The 23,893-nt window shown below is 40.0% G+C and overlaps 1 protein-coding gene across 1 annotated transcript in view; it reads left to right on the top strand.

The window, feature by feature from the left end:
* The window catches only part of ADGRD1 (adhesion G protein-coupled receptor D1), a 717,614-nt gene that overhangs the window by 574,087 nt on the left and 119,634 nt on the right, over positions 1 to 23,893 (top strand). The window contains exon 19 of the mRNA XM_075854444.1: positions 15,422 to 15,575. Within this exon, the coding sequence (XP_075710559.1) occupies positions 15,422 to 15,575 (154 nt within the window). The remainder of the gene's footprint in view (positions 1 to 15,421; positions 15,576 to 23,893) is intronic.

Below are 23,893 nucleotides of genomic sequence, written 5' to 3'. Positions count from 1 at the left end.
CATACCAACACGCCAAACGACTGACAACATTAGATTAGCTAATAATGTTATTCTTCATGCCACACAAACAACAGTTATTAACCCCTTAGTGACCACCAATACGCCTTTTCACGTGAGTCACTAAGGGGCCATGGGCTATGCTGACGCCTTTTCACGTGAGCCTAGTCTAAGTCCTGCACGGGTCTCCCGTGCAGGCTTGAGACGGGGCTCTGCTGTCTGATGACAGCTGGGCTCCTGCTCCAACGCTCGCGATCGAAGTTTACTTCGATCGCGGCCGTTTAACCCGTTAAATGCCGCCGTCAATAGAGACCACAGCATTTAACTTTGTTTACAGAGGGAGTGAGCTCCCTCTGTCACCCATCGGCGGCCCGCAAATGCAATCGCGGGTCTCCGACGGGTTGTCATGGCAGCCGGGGGCTTGATAAAAGCCCCCAGGTCTGCCCTGGACATATGCCAATTAGGACGCGCCGGAGGCACGTCCTAACAGATTGCCTGTCAGATTTATACTGACAGGCAATAATGCTCTGGTATACGAAGTATACCAAAGCATTATAGCAGCGATCTGAAGATCACACAGTAAAGTCCCCTAGTGGGACTAGTGAAATAAATAATAAATGTGAAATAAAGATTAATAATAAAAATGACAGTAAAAAAATAACTAAAACCATTTTTTTCCATAAAAAGTGGTTTTATTTAGTAAAAAATAAATAAAAGTACACATATATGGTATCGCCGCAACCGTAATGACTCCATTAATAAAGTTAATATGTAATTTAAACCGCAAGGTGAACACAGTAAAAAAAAAACGCCCAAAACAATGGCGAAATTGCAATTTTTTTCCATTGCCCCCCAAAAAAGTCATAATAAAAATGAATCAATAAGTGTCATGCACCCCAAACAGTACCAATCAAAGCTATGTCTCGTCCAGCAGAAAACAAGCTTAAAAAATCACTACATTGATGGAAAAACAAAAAAGGTACGGCTCTTGGAAAGCAACGATGCAAAAACAAATAATTTTAGTTCAAAAGTGCTTTTATTGTGCAAAAGTCGTAAAACATAAAAAAACTCTACATATGTGGTATCGCCATAATCGTACCGACCCATAGAATAAAGGTAACATGTTTTTTACGTCGCACAGTGAACGGCGTCAATTTAAAAACGCATAGAACAATGGCGGAATTTCAGTTTTTTTTATAATCCCCCCCAAAAAAGTTAATAAAAGTTAATAAAAAAATTATATGTACCCAAAAATGGTGCTATTAAAAAGTACAACTAATCCCACAAAAAACAAGTCCTCATACAGCTATGTAGACGAAAAAATAAAAAAGTTATAGCTCTTTGAATGCGACTATAGAAAAACGAATAAAACAGCTTGGTCATTAGGGCCTAAAATGGGCTGGTCAATAAGGGGTTAAAATTGAGCCTCAACATTCAGAAAGCATTTGACTCCATTAGCTGGGACTATTTATGTAGCGTACTACTCCAGTTTGGTATTGCGGGTCCCTACCTGTCGGCTGTCAGGGCTTTGTATCATTTGCCTCAAGCCAGAGTACAGTTTTTAGGTCAATATTCTCCCTACTTTAAGATACATAATGGAACACAACAGGGTTGTCCACTATCTCCTCTCCTGTTCGCACTCGCCATTGAGCCTCTTACACAGAGCATTCGCCTTAATCAGAACATTAAGGGATACTGTTTGGATACACATGACTTCAAATTTAGCATACATGCGGATGATACAGTGAAGGAAATAAGTATTTGATCCCTTGCTGATTTTGTAAGTTTGCCCACTGTCAAAGACATAAACAGTCTAGAATTTTTAGGCTAGGTTAATTTTACCAGTGAGAGATAGATTATATAAAAAAAATACAGAAAATCACATTGTCAAAATTATATATATTTATTTGCATTGTGCACAGAGAAATAAGTATTTGATCCCTTTGGCAAACAAGACTTAATACTTGGTGGCAAAACCCTTGTTGGCAAGCACAGCAGTCAGATGTTTTTTTGTAGTTGATGATGAGGTTTGCACACATGTTAGATGGAATTTTGGCCCACTCCTCTTTGCAGATCATCTGTAAATCATTAAGATTTCGAGGCTGTAGCTTGGCAACTCGGATCTTCAGCTCCCTCCATAAGTTTTCGATGGGATTAAGGTCTGGAGACTGGCTAGGCCACTCCATAACCTTAATGTGCTTCTTTTTGAGCCACTCCTTTGTTGCCTTGGCTGTATGTTTTGGGTCATTGTCGTGCTGGAAGACCCAGCCACGAGCCATTTTTAATGTCCTGGTGGAGGGAAGGAGGTTGTCACTCAGGATTTGACGGTACATGGCTCCATCCATTCTCCCATTGATGCGGTGAAGTAGTCCTGTGCCCTTAGCAGAGAAACACCCCCAAAACATAATGTTTCCACCTCCATGCTTGACAGTGGGGACGGTGTTCTTTGGGTCATAGGCAGCAATTCTCTTCCTCCAAACACGGCGAGTTGAGTTAATGCCAAAGAGGTCAATTTTAGTCTCATCTGACCACAGCACCTTCTCCCAATCACTCTCAGAATCATCCAGATGTTCATTTGCAAACTTCAGACGGGCCTGTACATGTGCCTTCTTGAGCAGGGGGACCTTGCGGGCACTGCAGGATTTTAATCCATTACGGGTTTTCTTGGTGACTGTGGTCCCAGCTGCCTTGAGATCATTAACAAGTTCCCCCCGTGTAGTTTTCGGCTGAGCTCTCACCTTCCTCAGGATCAAGGATACCCCACGATGTGAGATTTTGCATGGAGCCCCAGATCGATGTGGATTGACAGTCATTTTGTATGTCTTCCATTTTCTTACTATTGCACCAACAGTTGTCTCCTTCTCACCCAGCGTCTTACTTATGGTTTTGTAGCCCATTCCAGCCTTGTGCAGGTCTATGCTCTTGTCCCTGACATCCTTAGAAAGCTCTTTGGTCTTGCCCATGTTGTAGAGGTTAGAGTCAGACTGATTAATTGAGTCTGTGGACCGGAGTCTTTTATACAGGGGACCATTTAAGACAGCTGTCTTTAATACAGGCACCAAGTTGATTTGGAGCGTGTAACTGGTCTGGAGGAGGCAGAACTCTTAATGGTTGGTAGGGGATCAAATACTTATTTCTCTGTGCACAATTCAAATAAATATATATCATTTTGACTATTTGATTTTCTTTTTTTTTTTTTTTTATATAATCTATCTCTCACTGGTAAAATTAACCTAGCCTAAAAATTCTAGACTGTTCATGACTTTGACAGTGGGCAAACTTACAAAATCAGTAATGGATCAAATACTTATTTCCTTCACTGTATGCTTTTATTCATTACAACACCGCTTGTTTTTTTGCCAAATCTTATGGAATCTCTCACTCGCTTTGGATCGTATTCGGGACTAGTAGTAAACCCTCTTAAATCAACTGCTATGCATATTAACATGACACTTCAACAAATTAATTTAATAAAACTCAACTTTGGTTTAAATGGAAACATTTCTGCATGACATACTTTGGAATAACCCTCACTAGAGACCCCAATAATCTGTATCTCAGCAACTACCCCAAAAAATAGGCATCCATCAGAAGACTTCCTGAAGAATGGTCTAGATACCATATATATCGTGGATATAAATTTATTTGGGCGAACCGTGGGCCGAGAGTAGGTAAAACTACTTTACATTGCTTATTCTTCCAGATCTGAAATGATACGGTATTACTATGCCTCACAAATCGCCGCTTGGAACTGTACACCTACTATGGTAAAATGGCTTTTGTTCGAATTTCTTACTACATCTCCCTCTTCCCTTCGGGCACTGATGTGGTGTCCAGAATTTAATTCTCACATGTCCAGTATTGGCAATAAAATTGTCAAGCACTCTGTAAATTCTTTGGCTTATGTGTCGCGAAAAGTTTAAGCTTATCTCAAACACGTCAACTTTACAACCTCTTTTACGTAACCCTGATTTCCCGCCTGGATTGCAACTGGCAGATTTCCATTGGTGGGCCGCAACAGGACTCAACCCCTTACTTAAGTTATGCAGGGAAGGTAGACCCCTCCCCTTTGAGACCCTAAAACAAGAACTTCAGATTCTACTAAGGGAATATTATCGCTACCTCCAAATACACCACTTCCTTAACATTTATACCACAAAACTCCAATCTAACATTTTATGAGGTTACTTGTCGCGGCTCACCTAGGGAAAAGGGGCTTATTAAAGTCCTGTATTCACAATTTTTTTTCTTTAAAAGTAGTAAAATATAAAAAAAAAACTATATAAATTTGGTATCACTGTAATCGTATTGAGCCACAGAATAAAGTTAAGTTGTCCCAAAAAACTATTGAGGAATTTCAGTTTTTCCCAATTTCAGCCCGCAAAGATTTTTTTTTCAGTTACCGAGTACATTATATGGTACTTTAAATGCTACCAATAGGAACTACAACTGCAAAAAATAATCCCTCACACCACTCTATCGACAGAAAAAGAAAAGAGTTGTGGCTCTTGGAATGCGTGAAATTAGTGAAAAACAAAAATTTAAAATCAAAAATGGCTTTGTCCTGAAGGGGTTAATATGTATTTGTTTCGCTCACAATGATCTTTGAAATCTATGTTGAAAAGCACAAAAACAAGCTATATAGAAAAATAGCAAAGTAGTAGTTTGTAGCAATAGTAAAAGTAAGGCCTCATTCACCTGTGGAAAGGCAGTGTATGCTATTTTACCTGAAATAAATTTGTAACCTGTTTTTTAGGTAGTATTATAACTAACCTTAATCTATAAAGTGAATAATCCTAAAAGACAACAGCCGTTATAACAATTTTACAAAGAACAAATATTCCGAAAAATATATAGCACAATATATAAGCCAATATCCAGCATATATATATATATATATATATATATATATATATATATATATATATATATGAGCATCAATAACCAGTACAGCCAGGAGAACATGGAACACAAATCTCCAAGATGTGACCCTCTTTAGAATATATTCTATTTATTGCTAGCCTTGTAGCAAGTATGGTAATTGCTTAATGCTATTCAGTCATTCTACTGTATATTGTTATTCCTATGCTGTCATTCTTTTCTAGGCTGATGGAGGTTTAAATATTTTATAGAAAACCCTGTTTCACACTTATAATGGACTGACGGTTCATGTTAATGATTTCTTCCCTTACACTATTGCTATTTCTAGTGAAAGTATAGAATGAGCTGGATTCACTAAATTCCCAACCTCTTCATTATAACTGTATTACTTTATGATTAATCCTCTGAAGTGAATAAAGGGAAACTCAGCTTCTAACATTTCCCATTATATGATTTCAATAGGGAATCTTTTAAACTCCCTAATGAATATTTTTTACTCCAAGTTTGCAAAGCACTGACCTTAATGTGTTTTATCTGTTGCTTAGCAACAAAGGATGTGGCCCATGGATGACAACAGCAGATATCCATGCTCTTGAATTCCCAATTGTGAAAACCATGCTACATTTTAATTTCTGATTGGCTGGCAATCACCATATCATAAACATAAGATTATTGGCTAAAACATCCAACCAGTTGAAAAATATCTTCAAGGGCTCTTAATAATTGGTCTATTAGACAACGGAATGTGACCAATTCACGGGTGATGATCGGAGGAATCAGTTAATATCGTCCACTTTGACTGATAATTATCACATTGTTTGTTGTAAGTTTGAAAAGGTATTCCATGTCAACGGTCCTTTACTCAATGCAATATATGAAACACAAAATAAATAATACATTAGCTACAGAAATACTTTGAAACGTTATCAACCAAAAGTTTGATTGACAAATAATATAACTGTCTTAAAGGAAACTTCTGTGGAGATCCCTTGCTATAGTTTATTAATTTTACATACAGAGCATCTATGGCAAACCTTGATCTTTCCTGGACAAATAACTACCATCACTGCAGCAAAATGTAGCTATGTGGTCGCATGGGATCAAGTCTAACTGGAATAGGAGTGTGATTTCCCCAAAAAGATATAACTTTATGGTCAAGACTCTTGACCATAAAGTTATATCTTTTGGGGGAAATCACACTCCTATTCCAGTTAGACTTGATCCCATGCGACCACATAGCTATTCCAGTTGACTCAAGAGGTCTATTTGTCACATTGCTCTCTTTTTTCTTTGTATAGAAAACATAAATGAATCTATGACCAGATATAAAAAATGTTACATATTCTCATGAATTGTACTTGTCATTTAGTCTTTACAGCATTTTACTAGAGCAGCATTTTGTCCTTTAGAGTTTCTCTACTATAAGTGGGAACAGTCAGCTTGCGAGAAATAACCCTTACCTCCTGTTTCAATGAAAATCTAAAACAGGTAGGACCAAGAAAAAAAAGAAACCTACCATAGAGGCAAACCATAAAGCTGCTATGGGTGCCTGTATAGTGGGGTCCAACCAGGTTGGCTGCATCCCTTATTGTAGTGGATGGGAAGAACTGTGCAGGGATCCCCTCCACAGGTCCTACAAAGAAGGGTGTACAGATTAACAAAAATCATGGAAGGAAGATGGGGGCAAACAAGCACCGAGTTTCTCTGTCCAAGGTGGTTTAAGGAGTGGTACTGTTTACAAGAACCAAAATGATCCCCATTTTAATCCGTGCTATGGGGCCCCCTCACCTCTATGCACACTCCTGGATACCTTCTAAGTTTCTTTTATATAGCTAATCAAATTGTTTTTTATATTGGCCTGCATGTTTTTCATAAATTGTTAGCAAGTCTCACCTTATCCATACCATAGAAGAACAAATAGCTGTATGGAGATTCTCTCAGTTTATGGGTAGTGTGCAGTAAGACCCTGTGTTGGCCACCAACAATATCTTTACTTAGAAGAAAACTCAATTTCTCACTATATTGAAACCTTTATTTTGTCAGATATGCTAAGAGTTTATAAATTAATGCAAATATTTCTAAAAAGCAAACACTTATGGTGCTATTCTTGAAAAGCATAATCTTAAAATCGTGAGTGCTCGGTCATAGGATTCCAGCAAGAACATGTCCTATTGAGCCGGCCTTTTAATCATATTTCTTCAGCTCCCTTAATGTAAAACCTGATCAAAGAAGAGCAGACTTACTAATCGTGCCCTTAGCGCTAGTCACGCATATTCTGTTGACACTTTCAAATGTCTTTTTTTATCTACTTCAAATACAAAAGCAAAACCAGCACAAATAAGCATGATACATTAGTAGACGCTACAAAATATAAATCACGTATTGTATATACTGTATGTCATTCTACAAAAAGATTAACACATAAACCAAAGCTAGAAAACCATTAAAGTGAGGAAAATATTTGTAGTAACTGAACCCCAAACAAGTGTAAACAGTAATCTAATCCTGTAGTCGGCTTATATAAATGAGTTTCTTTTGTCACCACTGATGTATAAAAACCTTTCCAGCATCAATTTCTTACTTTCTACACCCCAGCAATTTGCTTCTGAAGATATCAGGACTGCCTTTAATCTGGAAAACTTCAATAAACATGAAATATGAAAAAAACACATAGAGATGAAAATGAAACTGAGTTAATATATTTATTAGGCTGAGCAAATATTAAAGGGAAACATGACCTAAAAAATATTTGTTGTGAGCTGTGATAATATGTGATGCTGGTGCCCTTAATCATTCCATACAGTGCCCCTTAGGGCTTATTCAGACAAACTTGATATACGTCTGTGCAACGCGCATGATTTTCACGCGCCTCGCACGGACCTATGTTAGTCTATGGGGTTGTGCAGACTGTCCGTCAGTTTCACGCAGCGTGTGTCCGCTGCGTAAAACTCACGACATGTCCTATATTTGTGCGTTGTTTGCGCATCACGCACCAATTGAAGTCAACGGGTGCGTGAAAATCACGCGCAGCACACTGAAGCACTTCCATGTGACAAGTGTGATTCGCGAAACAGCAGTAAAAAGTATGAATTTACAAACATACAAACAGAGTGTCATAATGATGGCGGCTGCGCGAAAATCACGCAGCCACGCATCATACGCAGCTGACACACGGAGCTGTTAAGTACCTTTTGCGCGCGCAAAACGCACATGCTCGTGTGAAACCGGCCTAAAAGGATTTGTTCTCTGTCGCTGCAATTTTCCAGCTGGTCACATTCCTCTGTAATGTCACAAAGTAACGAGGAGACAGTGAGCGACTATTGCTAAAATTGTATAAAACAGCAAGACCTATTCCGGACATCAACATCCCTCCGAAGTAATGTGGACCCTACCCTAAGCTGTGCATGTTTCACTTAACACCATGTAAATAATACAATATATGCACTGGCGTAGCTATAGGGGTCGCAGCGGTCGCAATTGCGACCGGGCCCCGAAGCCAGGGGGGCCCGCGGGCCCCCGCACCACATCAATAAAAAGTTACTATAGTAACTCGGGCCACGGGCCCCTGTTACTATACATACTTTACTTACCTTCCTGGTTCCGGATGGCAGCGGAGGTCCTGACGTCAAGCGCTGTGCGCAGCGCATGACGTCACAGCGCTATACGCCGCGCACAGCATCGAGACGACAGAACTACCGCCGCGGCCGAAGAGGAAGGTAAGGTTACCCTGACTGGCGGGGTCCGACTCCCGGGACCCGCCAATCAGCTGTTTTGAAGGGGCCGCAGCACTCGTACGAGAGCTGCTCCCCTTCATTCCTGTCACTTCATTCCGGTCACACTGTGAATCCGTGTCGGCGATTCACAGTGGGGGCGAGTAGTGAAATGAAGGGGAAGCAGCTCTCGTACGAGTGCTGCGGCCCCTTCAAAACAGCTGATTGGCGGGTCCCGAGAGACACATCAGCTATTGATGGCCTATCCTGTGGATAGGCCATCAATGTTTAGGGACTGTACAACCCCTAAGCCTACGATGTAGCAGGCTTAGGGGGCCCATGAGACAGGATCACAGAATGTGTGATCCTGTCTGCTGGGCCATGTATCTAAGCCAATCACATGGTAGGCTTAGATACATGGCCCATGCGTGATCCTGTCTGCTGGGCCCTGTATCTAAGCCAATCACATGGTAGGCTTAGATACATGGCCCATGCGTGATCCTGTCTCTTGGGCCCTGTATCTAAGCCAATCACATGGTAGGCTTAGATACATGGCCCATGCGTGATCCTGTCTGCTGGGCCCTGTATCTAAGCCAATCACATGGTAGGCTTAGATACATGGCCCATGCGTGATCCTGTCTGCTGGGCCCTGTATCTAAGCCTACCACACTGTAGGTTTAGATACAGGGCCCCAGCACACAGTAATCTTATACTGTATAAGATTACTGTCTGCTGGACCCTGTATCTAAGCCTACGTTGTGGTAGGCTTAGATACAGGGTCCCACAGACAGTATCACACATGGGCCCTGTATCTAAGCCTAACACACGTGTTACTAATAATTTTTTGTGTGTTTTCTTACAGGTTCGGTCGTTGGACTACGTCGGATTCCAGGACTACTTCGGTGACCGCTTTTTTTTTATTATCAATAAAATGGTTAATGAGGGCTGTGTGTTTTTTTTTTTTATTTCAATAAAATATTTTTTCTATGTCTTTGTGGTTTTTTTAAAACTATATTACTACCGCCTTAGTAATGGCCGCCGGCTGATTGACAGCATCCATTGCTAAGGCGGGGCTTAGTGTTAGCCGATGCAGAGGCTAACACTAACCCCCTTTATTACCCCGGTACCCACCGCCACCAGGGGTGCTGGGAAGAGCCGGGTACGATCCAGTACCTGACCATCTGTAGTGATGGTCGGCCACTGGGGTGGCCGCAGGCTGGTATTATCAGGAGGGGAAAGGCCAGATACAGTGGCCCTTCCTACCCTGGTGATGCTAGGCTGCTGCTGCTTTATTGTATCTGGCTGGTTATGAAAAATGGGGGGGACCCCACGTCATTTTAAAAAAAATAATTGGAAAGAACGATGTGGGGTCCCCCCCAATTTTCATAACCAGCCAGATACAACACAGCAGCAGCAGGCAGCATTACAAGGGTGGGAAGGGCCACTGTTTTTGGCCTTCCCCAGCCTAATACTGCCAGCCTGCGGCCGCCCCGGTGCCTGCCCGTCACTACAGATGGACGGGTACTGGTTCGTACCCGGCTCTTCCCAGTACTCCTGGTGGCGGTGGGTACCGGGGTAATAATGGGGGTTAGTGTTGGCCTCTGCACCGGCTAACATTAAGCCTCGCCTTAGTAATGGAGGTTGTCAATCAGCCAGCAGCTATTACTAAGGCGGTGATAATAAAGTTTAAAAAGATACAAGCACATAGAAAAAATATTTTATTGAAATAAAAAAACACAACCCTCATTAACCATTTTATTGAGAATAAAAAAAACGCCGTCATTGAAGTCCTCGAATCCGAAGTCCAACAACCGAACCTGTAAAAAAAACACAAACACACAAAAATAATCCGTAACACATAAAGAAGCAAAATTATTATTCTTACCTATCCTGGGTCCAGCGCTGGAGACGCAATGTCAGCGAGCTGGGCCCTGTATCTAATCCAATCATGTGTGATACTGTCTGCTGAGCTGTGTATCTAATCCAATCATGTGTGATACTGTCTGCTGGGCCCTGTATCTAATCGTATCTTGTGTGATACTGTCTGCTGGGCCCTATATCTAATCCGATCATGTGTGGTACTGTCTGCTGAGCCACTGTATCTAATCCTATCATGTGTGGTACTGTCTGCTGAGCCACTGTATCTAATCCTATCATGTGTGATACTGTCTGCTGGGCCACTGTATCTAATCCTATCATGTGTGATACTGTCTGCTGGGCCACTGTATCTAATCCTATCATGTGTGATACTGCCTTCTGAGCCACTGTATCTAATCCTATCATGTGTGATACTGTCTGCTGAGCCACTGTATCTAATCCTATCATGTGTGGTACTGTCTGCTGAGCCACTGTATCTAATCCTATCATGTGTGATACTGTCTGCTGGGCCACTGTATCTAATCCTATCATGTGTGATACTGCATTCTGAGCCACTGTATCTAATCCTATCATGTGTGATACTGTCTGCTGAGCCACTGTATCTAATCCTATCATGTGTGATACTGTCTGCTGAGCCACTGTATATAATCCTATCATGTGTGATACTGTCTGCTGAGTCATTGTATCTAATTCTATCATGTGTGATACTGTCTGCTGGGCCACTGTATCTAATCCTATCATGTGTGATACTGCATTCTGAGCCACTGTATCTAATCCTATCATGTGTGATACTGTCTGCTGAGCCACTGTATCTAATCCTATCATGTGTGATACTGTCTGCTGAGCCACTGTATATAATCCTATCATGTGTGATACTGTCTGCTGAGTCATTGTATCTAATTCTATCATGTGTGATACTGTCTGCTGAGCCACTGTATCTAATCCTATCCATAGTTTATATGGTCGTAGTGCTATAGATATGCAATGCTGTCTCCTGGGCGGACACATATGCATTGGGGCTATTTCCCCTGACATTTTAAGCCCTGAGGGTATGTTCACACGGCAGCGTCTGTTACGGCTGAAATTACGGTGCTGTTTTCAGGAGAAAACAGCACCGTAATTTCAGCCGTAATGGCATGTGCAGTCGTCTTTCGCTGCGTCCATTACAAACGTAATTGGAGCTTTTTTTCTATGAAGTCCATGGAAAACGGCTCCATTTACGTCTGAAGAAGTGACAGGCACTTCTTTGACGCGGGCGTCTTTTTTACGCGCCGCCTTTTGACAGCGGCGCGTAAAAAAAAATGACTGTCGGCACAGAACATCGTAAGACCCATTCAAATGAATGGGCAGATGTTTGCCAACGCTTTTGAGCCGCATTTTCGGACGTAATTCAATGCTAAAACGCCCGAATTACGTCCGTAAATAGGGTGTGTGAACCCAGCCTTAGTGACGTCGCGGCTGCTAGTGCTGCATTGTTGGGTCACTTAGGAGACCCAGCGATGCAGCTGAAAGCTGCGGACCGTCGGCCATGAGAAGTTTGCGGGGGGGGGGCAATAAGAATTTTTTCATCGGGGCCCATGAGCCTTTAGCTACGCCCCTGAATATATGCGTAACAGATTAACAATAGGAAGGGGTCTTTGAAGATTCTCCATATTACTTTCAATTTCAGCACCTCCTCTCCAACCTCAGCCGCAATGTGCCAATTTAAGAGCACCCCTCCCGCTAAATGTTGCCCAAATTATAGTCCAAATTATCTTCCTGCAAGATCTTCTTATCTGCTCTCCTCTTGTCTGTTCCTTCCATAATTGTCTCTAAGATTTCTCCTGTGCATCACACGTCCTTCCCCAACATATCAGATTCCATCCCACCATCCAAACTTTTAAAAGCAACCTGAAAACCCACCTCTTCAGAAAACCTACACTACCGTTCAAAAGTTTAGGGTCACTTAGAAATTTCCTTATTTTTGAAAGAATAGCACAGTTTTTTTCAATGAAGATAACATTAAATTAATCCGAAATACACTCTATACATTGTGAATGTGCTAAATGACTATTCTAGCTGCAAACGTCTGGTTTTTAATGCAATATCTACATAGGTGTATAGAGGCCCATTTCCAGCAACCATCACTCCAGTGTTCTAATGGTACATTGTGTTTGCTAACTGTGTTAGAAGGCTAATGGATGATTAGAAAACACTTGAAAACCCTTGTGCAATTATGTTAGCACCGCTGTAAACAGTTTTGCTGTTTAGAGGAGCTATAAAACTGACCTTCCTTTGAGCTAGTTGAGAATCTGGAGCATTACATTTGTGGGTTCGATTAAACTCTCAAAATGGCTAGAAAAGAGAGCTTTCATGTGAAACTCGACAGTCTATTCTTGTTCTTAGAAATGAAGTCTATTCCATGCGAGAAATTGCCAAGAAACTGAAGATTTCCTACAACGGTGTGTACTACTCTCTTCAGAGGACAGCACAAACAGGCTCTAACCAGAGTAGAAAGAGAAGTGGGAGGCCCCGCTGCACAACTGAGCAACAAGACAAGTACATTAGAGTCTCTAGTTTGAGAAATAGACGCCTCACAGGTCCTCAACTGGCAGCTTCATTAAATAGTACCCGCAGAACGCCAGTTTCAATGTCTACAGTGAAGAGGCGACTCCGGGATGCTGGCCTTCAGGGCAGAGTGGTAAAGAAAAAGCCATATCTGAGACTGGCTAATAAAAGGAAAAGATTAATATGGGCAAAAGCACACAGACATTGGACAGAGGAAGATTGGAAAAAAGTGTTATGGACAGACGAATCGTGGTGTTTGGATCACACAGAAGAGCATTTGTGAGACGCAGAACAACTGAAAAGATGCTGGAAGAGTGCCTGACACCATCTGTCAAGCATGGTGGAGGTAATGTGGTGGTCTGGGGTTGCTTTGGTGCTGGTAAAGTGGAAGATTTGTATAAGGTAAAAGGGATTTTGAATAAGGAAGTCTATCACTCCATTTTGCAACGCCATGCCATACCCTGTGGACAGCGCTTGATTGGAGCCAATTTCATCCTACAGCAGGACAATGACCCAAAGCACACCTCCAAATTATGCAAGAACTATTTAGGGTAGAAGCAGGCAGCTGGTATTCTATCTGTAATGGAGTGGCCAGTGCAGTCACCAGATCTCAACCCATAGAGCTGTTGTGGGAGCAGCTTGACCGTATGGTACGCAAGAAGTGCCCATCAAGCCAATCCAAATTGTGGGAGGGCCTTCTGGAAGCATGGGGTGAAATTTCTCCCGATTACCTCAGCAAATTAACAGCTAGAATGCCAAAGGTCTGCAATGCTGTAATTTCTGCAAATGGAGCATTCTTTGATGAAAGCAAAGTTTGAAGGAGAAAATTATTATTTGAAATAAAAATCATTATTTCTAACCTTGTCAATGTCTTGACTATATTTTCTAGTCATTTTGCAACTCATTTGATTAATATAAGTGTGAGTTTTCATGGAAAACACAAAATTGTCTCGGTGACCCCAAACTTTTGAACGGTAGTGTACAATAACCCTGTCTTCACTACACACTTTTACTAACTAGTATTGTAACGTGTATTTTCCCACAGTTGAATAAACTTCACTGAAAAAACTATTTTACTAAGGTTATCATAAACTAAAACGTAACCTTGAATATTTCATTTAATACAAGTGAGGAAGTCAGCAACAACATTCAATAAAATACTTATTGATATATCCACACGTTATTTAATGTCGGTAACAAACAATATGGGTTATAAAGAGGGTCAAATGTTGGTGCCTTGCTAAACTGCTAGGTTTTGACTCAATCAAGTTCGAAAACCATTAGTATTATTGGGATTTAAAGACTTCTAATATGTTGTGTATATTTATGTAACTCTGTAACACTGTCCTTCCCATAAATATAAATCTATGATAACAAGTGGATGGGTGGCTACAATGTATCAATAGGGCTATCAAGCTATTCATTGAGCTGGCTACCTAACAAAGTCACCAGTTGGATATATGGCAATAAATAGGCTGTCTAGTTAATAATTTATCTCACTCTTTAACAGTATTTCTAATCAATGTCGTAACACCCAATCCTGCTAGGTATAGACATAATTGCAACTGTATAAACATTTTTTACCCTTTCCTACTGTCTCCTTCCCCCTTTCCTTATAGAAATGAAAAAGGATCTGTTAACTCTCCTTACATTGTTTTTTTTTTTTTTTTAGCTAATACCTGTATTCCCCATGAAATAACAAATCTGGAACATATTTTATTAGAACTCTGAGTTGTGCCATTCGTCCATTATTCCTCCTAGATTGTATGCATAAATTGACATCTGGGTATTACCATTCTCCTAGTGAAAGGAGTGTTTCCCTACACAGTCTCACTCTGTCAGGACTGATTGGATATTGTCAGTCTGTGTAGAAATACACACCCAACTGGTAACAATTTGTAATTAATTTATTCATAAATTTCTAGGAGGAATAACAGAGGAATATAGAGTTCTAAGAAAATATACTCCAGAAATGTTATTTAATGAGGAATACAATTATTTACTTAGACATGTCAGGAGAGCTGACCGGTCCTCTTTAAGCCCTTGTTGGCCAAGCCCTCTCTCCTTCTGTATCAGTTCGTAAGCTTATGTTTATGGGGCTTGTTTTTTTGTTTGTTTGTTTATTCATGTATATAAACTTTTTTGAAGAGAAGAGAAAACAGAGAACGCCTGGGCTTAGATACCCCCAAAAGCCTTTTTTTGAAGAAGAAGAAAACAGGAGTACTACAAAGACGTGTTCATTGGCAATGTGCCATGTAATGTGCCATCTAAAATAAGTTGTCTATGGATATTGTACACTACATCTGTGAATGTTACCAATTTAATGGGGTAATGGAATAGTTGCTTTTGGTTAATAATAAAAATGTCTGGTCTAATGTTTGTTTTCTCTCCTGTGAATTATCTTGCAGCTACCATGCAAAGTCATAGCGATCCTGCTGCATTTCTTCTTCCTAAGTGCATTTGCGTGGATGCTTGTAGAAGGTCTGCACCTCTACAGTATGGTTATCAAAGTGTTTGGGTCAGAAGAGAGCAAGCACCTCTACTATTATGGAATTGGATGGGGTATGTGCACACTTATGCCAAATAGCTACAAATTACAGTGAAAGATAACAAAATATGTGATTTGTTTATCTGTATTTACATATGATTCCATATATTGTTTAATTCGGGAAAATAAGTATAATTACATTACATAAAGATATAAAGATATATACACAGTACGTTCGGATAGATATGAGTCAATCAAGGGTAAGATTAAGGTCTAGAATCTTCTATACTTACCACTTGCCTGTAACAATTAGTCATACATTGGAAGGGGGTTTTCTAAGGGGCCCTACTTGTGCCAATTAAACATATACTTGTGCAACATTTTTGTGCATTTGCCACATGTACAATTCATGAAATTTTTGCTGGTGAAGATGCATGATAATTATTAATTTATTTTGCATACGGTACCTCCGCCATAGTATTACTGGTCTATAACAGGGGTCCTCAATTTTTTATTGCTTGCAGGCCACTTTCGAATCCAACAGGTGGTGTCAAGTCATATTTGAAATACTAAAAGTTAAAATTAAAGATATGAGTGTTTTGTTTCTTACGCTAAACTGCTTTAGATTTTACAATAGTGTCAAATGATGCTATGACATCTTTGGTTGCTGCTGCCAATAGCTGGGGAGTAACATGCTAGAGGCCAGAGCCACTGGTTGGTTGAAACTTTTCCATAGTACATTTATATTGGGAACCAATATAGCTTTAAGAGTAGAGTATAAAAAAAATCCTTATAATTGCTGGAGGGCTGGGAAGGGGTCATTAGTAGAGGTTTCTACAGGTAGGCACCAAGATGGTAATGGAGAGGACATCCAGCCAAAAAAAAGATAACTTGACCAAGCTCACCTGCCTATCCTTCCTATCATTAACCTTTTCATACAAGTCTCTTTTCTCATTTATTCCTTTATTAATTCAGTCAAGAATAATAATGTGCCTACTTGCAGATCTGTATCTCTTACTCAATATCTGCTATGCCAAGATGTGACACCAATTTAAAATCTGATCATGAACTCTACAAAGACTTTTTTGTACAAATGAGTTTTAAAGATTTTTCGGAAGTTTCAAGAGTGGAATAGTGAGTGAATAAAATGGGCATGTGTATGTAATTGTGAATAATTGAACAAATGGCTTACAATGAGCATTGTACTATAGCTGACCCATTTCTGAAAGCTATATCAAACCTAATTATAAAAATAACACAGACTTTGTACAATCATAATTGGAATACTTTAAAGTCACTATTATACTGCAAGTCATTTTGGTAATGCCTCTAATTTCTATGCATTTCTACTGCTATCCAATTTAGATATTCCTGGCTGACCTTTTATTTCCTTATCCTCGGTGTGCTTTAATCTCAGCTGTAACCTTTCCTTCAGTATATCACTAAGACAGTGTTATTCGCGAGCTGGTCAACCTCATGAGGCGGCTGATATTTTCAGCTGCTGTGTGCTTACAGGAAATGAAAATTACAAAATTCACACTTATGCAATGGGAGCTCTTTGGGGGAAATTGTTTGATTCAGCTCTTCATTTACTGAAGGATCCTGGCAAGCCATTAAATGACAAACCATGCAAGGCACTACAAAGTTATCTAAATCCAGAATTATGCAATGTCGGCTTATATTAGAGGTTGGAAACAGAATGAAAGGCAATCGCCCAGTTATTTTATTTTTTAATATTAGCACCCTTTCTTCATTTCCCTACTTTGATCATGCTTTTGCAGCTGTCTCTTTTCATGTCTACTAACATCTTGAAAGTAAAAAAGAACTGGTATTTTTCATCTCATCTGCATCAATTCCCTCCTCAATTTAACAATCATTGTGGATAGCATTCCATTTTCAGTTTTTTGCTTTTTAGCTGTTATATTTGACTCTCCACTACGTCTTATACCATGTAATATAGTGCACATTTGGCCATACACTGCTCAATTGAATAAGCATTTCCACCCAGAAGTTGAGACTTCCCTCCCATATAGTTTTTTGTGGCATTTTTTAAAATCTTTTTTTTGTTGTTGTTGTTGTTGATGCATTTCTTCTGTTCATTACATTTATAATGAAGCATGCTCATAGACTTCATCAGACAACTTCAAGATCAACAGAAAAAACACCATACCTATAGCATGATAAATTTTTTTATAAAAATGCCACTGACCTAACCCGAGCTCAACAAGAGACAAGAAAAAGTATCTCTATATTTCACTATAGACTTTCCGCTAACATCTGGCCACAGCGTTTCAGGCCAAAAATAACACAGTAAAAAAGGGAAAAAATACACAGCATTTTCCCCAAAAACGCTTTGTGTGAAACCAACAAGTGCTACATTCTCACCATGTAAATAATAAAGGGAGAGTTGCTAAGAAACAAATTCCAAAGTAGCAAATCCTCTTCTCATTTTGCAAAATGGTATAAAAGATATACAGTAACTAGCAAAATTGGTTTCACGTACACACTTTTATTGTAAAATATTCATCTATTTCCACTCACATTGTCAAGCACCTAGCTCCAATCTGTGGCATGTGGGAGGGACATAAAAACCAGATTGAAAGCAAAGTTTTTTAGCCATATGAAACCTCAAAAATCGGATGACGTGGTGTGGGATGATTGTGCGATGCCTCCTGTTTATCGACATGGCAGTTATCGCCACTCTTCGCAAACTGAGAGGGACAAAACCCTTGAACTGAGACCTTGGTTTATCGCTCCGGCAGATCACTACACGCCTAAGCCGAGATGTCAGCACTGTTCAACGTTGCGTGTCCCGGAGGTTGGGAAAACAACAATGACGAGTGGGAACAAGTGGGAACAACAAGAGGTGAGTGGAGGTGAACCTCTGCATGGACGGATCGTCTGATTGGAAGAATGTTGCGTACAGAAGACGTTTGCACGACATTGGGCTATGATCCAGAGGTCCAGCTACAGATGTTCCATTGACCACACGCCACCGCTCTCAAAGGCTATCATGGCTTTAGTTAGATCATGACGAGGAGTCTTAGAACTCAATGCATTGCATTGAGTGTACAGTGCAAGTATAATTATAGTAACTGTAGTGTGACTATCTACTGTGAGATAACGAGTGCACAGTACTTGTGTAAAGACAGGATGTAATTTCACTTGCACTGTGCCCTTGGTGCAATGTACGAGTTCTAAGGCCTCATGCACATGACTGTAGTGGTGTGCACAGCTGTGATTTGCGGCTCGGACGGCCACGGAGTGTCACGTTCGTGTGCATGGGGCTGAAGACTCCTGGACATTCTCTAACTAAAGACACCACCCACACACAGCTCCATTTTGTCCTCAGCGTCCCTGGAGCTGAAGACACAATAGCCGTAGCAACAGGAGGATGAATTTGAGAGAGCAGGTCTGCATTGCCACCGGACGGTGCGGGAACGGGATTAAAGTGAGTATGTAAAGTTTTTTGTTTTTTTAACCTAATAAAAATTTGAGTGACATTATCTACAAGGGGGCTCTATCTACAGGGGTCGGTTCCATCTGCACGGGGGGGCTATATACAGGGGTGGGCTATATGTGAAGCACTATAGGGGGAGTTATATGTGAGGCACTATATACAGGGGTGGACTATATACAGGGGTGGGCTATATGTGGAGCACTATAGAGGAAGCTATATGTGAGGCACTATATACAGGGGTGGGCTATATGTGGAGCACTATAGGGGGAGCTATACTGTATGTTGGACACTATAAACAGGGGTAGGCTATATCTACAGGGGGATCTATGTAGGGCACTATCTACAGGGGGCTCTATGGGGGGCACTATCTACAGGGGGCACGGTGTGTGTGGGACACAGTGTATGGTGCTATTATAATTAGAGGTGCAGTGTATGGCACTATTGTAATCAGGGACACAGTGTATGGTGCTATTATAATTAGAGGTACAGTGTATGGTGCTATTATAATTTAGGGGTACATTGTCTGGCACCATGAGAACTTTATCTTTGTTTATAGGTGTAGAAATGTTTGAAAAGTGAGAAGCTGAAGACATTTAAATTGTAAACTGCAGAAATGAGCTGTGGCCGGGAAAAATCATCATAGAGGTCTTGACCAGATGGAGAAGAAAAGAGAAAAAGAACAACTAGAATCTGAGATCGTCACCTTTGAGTCACTTTATGTAAAAAAATGTTTCTCCCTCTAATCAGCAGTGTAGTCACTGTATAATCCACAGCGAGATGATGGTGGTATGAATAGGTTTTTTTGTGAAACCGCATCTCCCAGCATATTCTTACCATTGTTTGGGCCATGCTGGGTGCTGTATACAATTTTGTGCAAACCTATACGGCAGGGATTGTACTAAATTGAGATGTATTTGTGCTGGTGTTATATTTATGTACTGAGCCTGGTTCTAGTGCTGTATATATGTATTGAGCTTGGTTCTGGTGCTGTATATATGTATATATGTACTGAGCTTCGTTCTGGGGCTGTATATATGTATATATGTACTGACCTTGGTTCTGGTGTTGTATATATGTAATGAGCTTGGTTCTGGTGTTGTATATAGAACTATATTGCTTGTAAAATGTACAAATGGCTTTATGCTTGAGTTAAATAAAATAAATGTGGAAAAAAAATGACACCTTATTGACTAGTAGAGAAAACAGACATGGCGAGGGGGAAGGAGATGTCGGGAAAGAGATCTGGGGTGCCAAACTGAATCTTTGCCCTGGGTGCTGGAGAACCTAGCTACGCCTCTAATAAAACATTACATGGTACCCTTTTAAATCAATGGGCTGTCTATGTATTGCCCAGAGATGTTATGGAGCCACCAGCCTCATCTATGCATTACATGGACAGCCATTCATTTGAATTGCCCCCATGCAATGCTGCATTTTCCCTGCAGGAGCTGCTGCATGGGATATGTTTGGCCAGAAGCGGCCACTCCCGACAGTAATGGCTGATTGCTGGGGATAGAGGAGCCGGACCAGCTTCAAGTAAAAAAGATGTTGTATTCACCTGACAAACCCTTTAACACTTTACTTTTATTTCCAGCGTAAGATGATTGCATAGAGTCCTTCAGAGCTCATATTGCTGTATATCATTTTACAATGTCTATTGTATAATGCCTTTTAGTGATTGGAAAATGAAGGTAACAAAAGACACCTTTTCAGCAGGACACAAGGAGGGTTGTGCAGGTTTCCAAATTTGCACGTCCATAGCAAACAATGCCGTTTTAATGAAGTATGCAGAGATAACAAGTTTTTATGGAGAGAATATTGCAATTTTATGTTTTTTTTATTGGAGCCTCTATTTGTTTAGCGATAAATAGCATTGTATTTTATGCCTCTCATAGAGGTCTTGTGGGCAGTTATGAGTCCCATAAATCACTTTGGCACTGATATATTGGTAAAGCCATGAAACAACATATTTTTCATAGGAATAAGATGTTAACCCCTTACTTTCAGAGTAAAAATATAGAGCATATTCCACATAATAAGAAAGACAAAAATAAAGTACAGTTTTTCCATTCTCAATTTCTAACAAATCTTTGTTATATTATACAAAAGCTTTTCATGGCTGCAAACAATTTTTAAATTACAGCCATCTTTGGCATCAATATGTCCCCATTGTCACCTGTCTGTTCAAAAAGTTTACAAGGATTATCTAATTACTTCTTTGGATCTCGTTATTTGCTTCTAATGCTCAGTCTGTTGTTTACTTTTCTCTAATACGATTAGTATTTAATGAAAGAAAATCATAACCCAACAATTCCCATACCAGATATTTCTTAACCGCAAATAAAATATAATTACTTGTCTATTCAGTCTCACGGACTTAATTCAGCTTCTCTTTCTGAGTATAAAGATATTTCCTATTTACGTATACGACATTTTTACCATATTCATTTCAGCTTATATACCGTGATTCTTCAAGCTTTCTAACTGTTAACTCAACCTCAGATCCTTAAAGATGGTGATGAATATTTGAGCGGCATAATGTATGATTTCAGATTTATGGAACATGTGTATCTGCCGAGAGCGACATACAAGCACGAGATATACTATATGGAAAAATCCACCAAGCCAAATCAGGGCATTGCAGTAACAGAGAAAAGGATGCCTATAGAGTTTCTAAAAAAGTCTGTATCGTTGCTCCTTTGACAAGAGTTTCCCCGGCAACGCTTCTTATAAAACATCTCATATCACGCTCCTGTTCAAAATGCTACACATTTCTTCTAGTGTTCTGCTGGATTCTAGGGTTTCACATTGATCAGCATGCTTTTTTGGTGGCCTAGGATAATTGATGAGATGGTAATAAAATATTTAGCTAGAAAGGTCACACTTGCGATTTAAGGAGGGTTAAGCCGGTATCATCTTGTTTCCTACATCTGCGCTTCAGTTTCATCTAGTAGTGTGATGTTATTCCTAGAAAGGTTAAGAGAAGTTACATCTCGCTGCTTGCTGGCTCATTTGCTAATCAAGAGAGATTAACTCGTTTTCAGATATATGACTAATACACTCGTGTTATAAACATATTTATAGAAAAGTGAGTATAAAGACCTTTCAAGTTAAATCCTAATAGATCAAAAACTCTGTGTTGATTAATAATTTCTCAACATATCTTTATAGGGGGTCAGCACATCATTTTTCTGTTCTAGAGCTTCAAATCTTCTGCTTCCCTTCACATAGCCATGGAGAGGATCTGGGACCAGAACTGGTTTAGACTAAGGCTTAGAATAAAGTATTAAACCTAAAAAAGAAGGATTCCTCTCACAATAATATCCTATAACTCAACTTCCAGGTTTACTTCATAGACCATAACCAATATAAACCCCACGTATACACAAGTATATATATTCAATTATTCCTAAAATCACATACAATGTACAATACATTTAAAAAGGCTAAAAAGAGAATAGGGATGACATCCAAGCTCCAGAGACAATGTTGAAAGGTACACATCATGTAATACTTGCTCGTACATCCACCAGCTCACCTCAGTATGAACATGTTTAACCTGCGTCAGTACATGATATGCGGGGGGGGGGGTTTATTTGTCTCTCACTTTGGTATAGAGACCTTGATATTCTCTTAACTAATGCATTGAGTCCTTTTACATAGGTTGTGGATAACTGGCTCTATTTTTGACTATGTATGCTTTATTCAATACTTGATGTATATCTTTCAACATTGTCTCTGCAGCTTGGATGTTGTTTCCACTCTTTTTTTTAGCCTTTTTAAATACATTGTATGTTATTTTAGGATTGTGTTTGGCCTATATTAAATAATATATAAACTTGTGTATACTTGGGTTTATATTGGTTAAGATTTAGAATAAAGCCTTATAGGAAAGAATTACATTTTTTATTTTTTACCATTTGCTTGTCAAACTGAACTGAAGAAATGAAGGCCAATCTACAAATGAACTGAAAGTGTAGCGTGTGAATTCATTATCATCCAAATACTTTTCGGGGCTCCCAAAAGCCTCATCTTTCTCTAGCTCAGTGCAGCTTCCTGACTGTGAGCAAGTACTGCCGGGAGGGCACACCCAAAATAGAAGATAATTCCTGATCTCTCTGAAGGAGCAAAATGGCATCTTGCAGAAATACAGGGTGGGCCATTTATATGGATACACCTAAATAAAATGGGAATGGTTGGTGATATTAACTTCCTGTTTGTGGCACATTAGTATATGGGAGGGGGGAAACTTTTCAAGCTGGGTGTTGACCATGGCGGCCATATTGAAGTCGGCCATTTTGTAGCCGGTCACAGGGCGAAACGCGCGTCGAGGCGCTTGTTCACCCATCCACTCCTTTGAGCCTTCACGCCTTTCATCATGTCTCAGGGTATGTGCATAGGTTTTTTCAGCTTTGTGTAGCCTCCACAGTATTGTGCTTTGTCATTCAGCTATGTCAGCTATATTTTTCTTGGCCATTTGAGCCGTTATACCATTTGCATACGTTTACAGCTGCATTCGTTACGTACTACCATATATACTTTGCAGGTTTTGTACGTACTACCACCATATATGTATGCACCATATTCTGTGCAGGCTACATTTCTCCATACGTTGATATTTTAGCTGATAGCATGGCACTATGTATGGGACCTACCACCCCATACCCCTGGACTTACTGATGACTTATTTATACTCAAGCGTGTTATAGGTCATCAGTGGACGGTTGATTCTGTTGGTCTTGGTCTATTTCCATCTGACCCTGTTGCATATGTCTCCGTATTTATTGTATCATATCTCTTTTTCATCATTTGTCATTTGTTATTATATTCAATAAAGATTTTTTGTACTTTTATTTTTGGAGTACATTACTTTTCTAAGGGCTATGTCCCATTTTGGTTCGTTTTTAGGTTTATGTTAGTTAGGTAGGGACA

This window comes from Rhinoderma darwinii, chromosome 1, assembly GCF_050947455.1.
Source record: "Rhinoderma darwinii isolate aRhiDar2 chromosome 1, aRhiDar2.hap1, whole genome shotgun sequence".
NCBI classification, from domain to species: Eukaryota; Metazoa; Chordata; class Amphibia; order Anura; family Rhinodermatidae; genus Rhinoderma; species Rhinoderma darwinii.
This window is presented reverse-complemented; position numbering and strand designations above follow the sequence as displayed.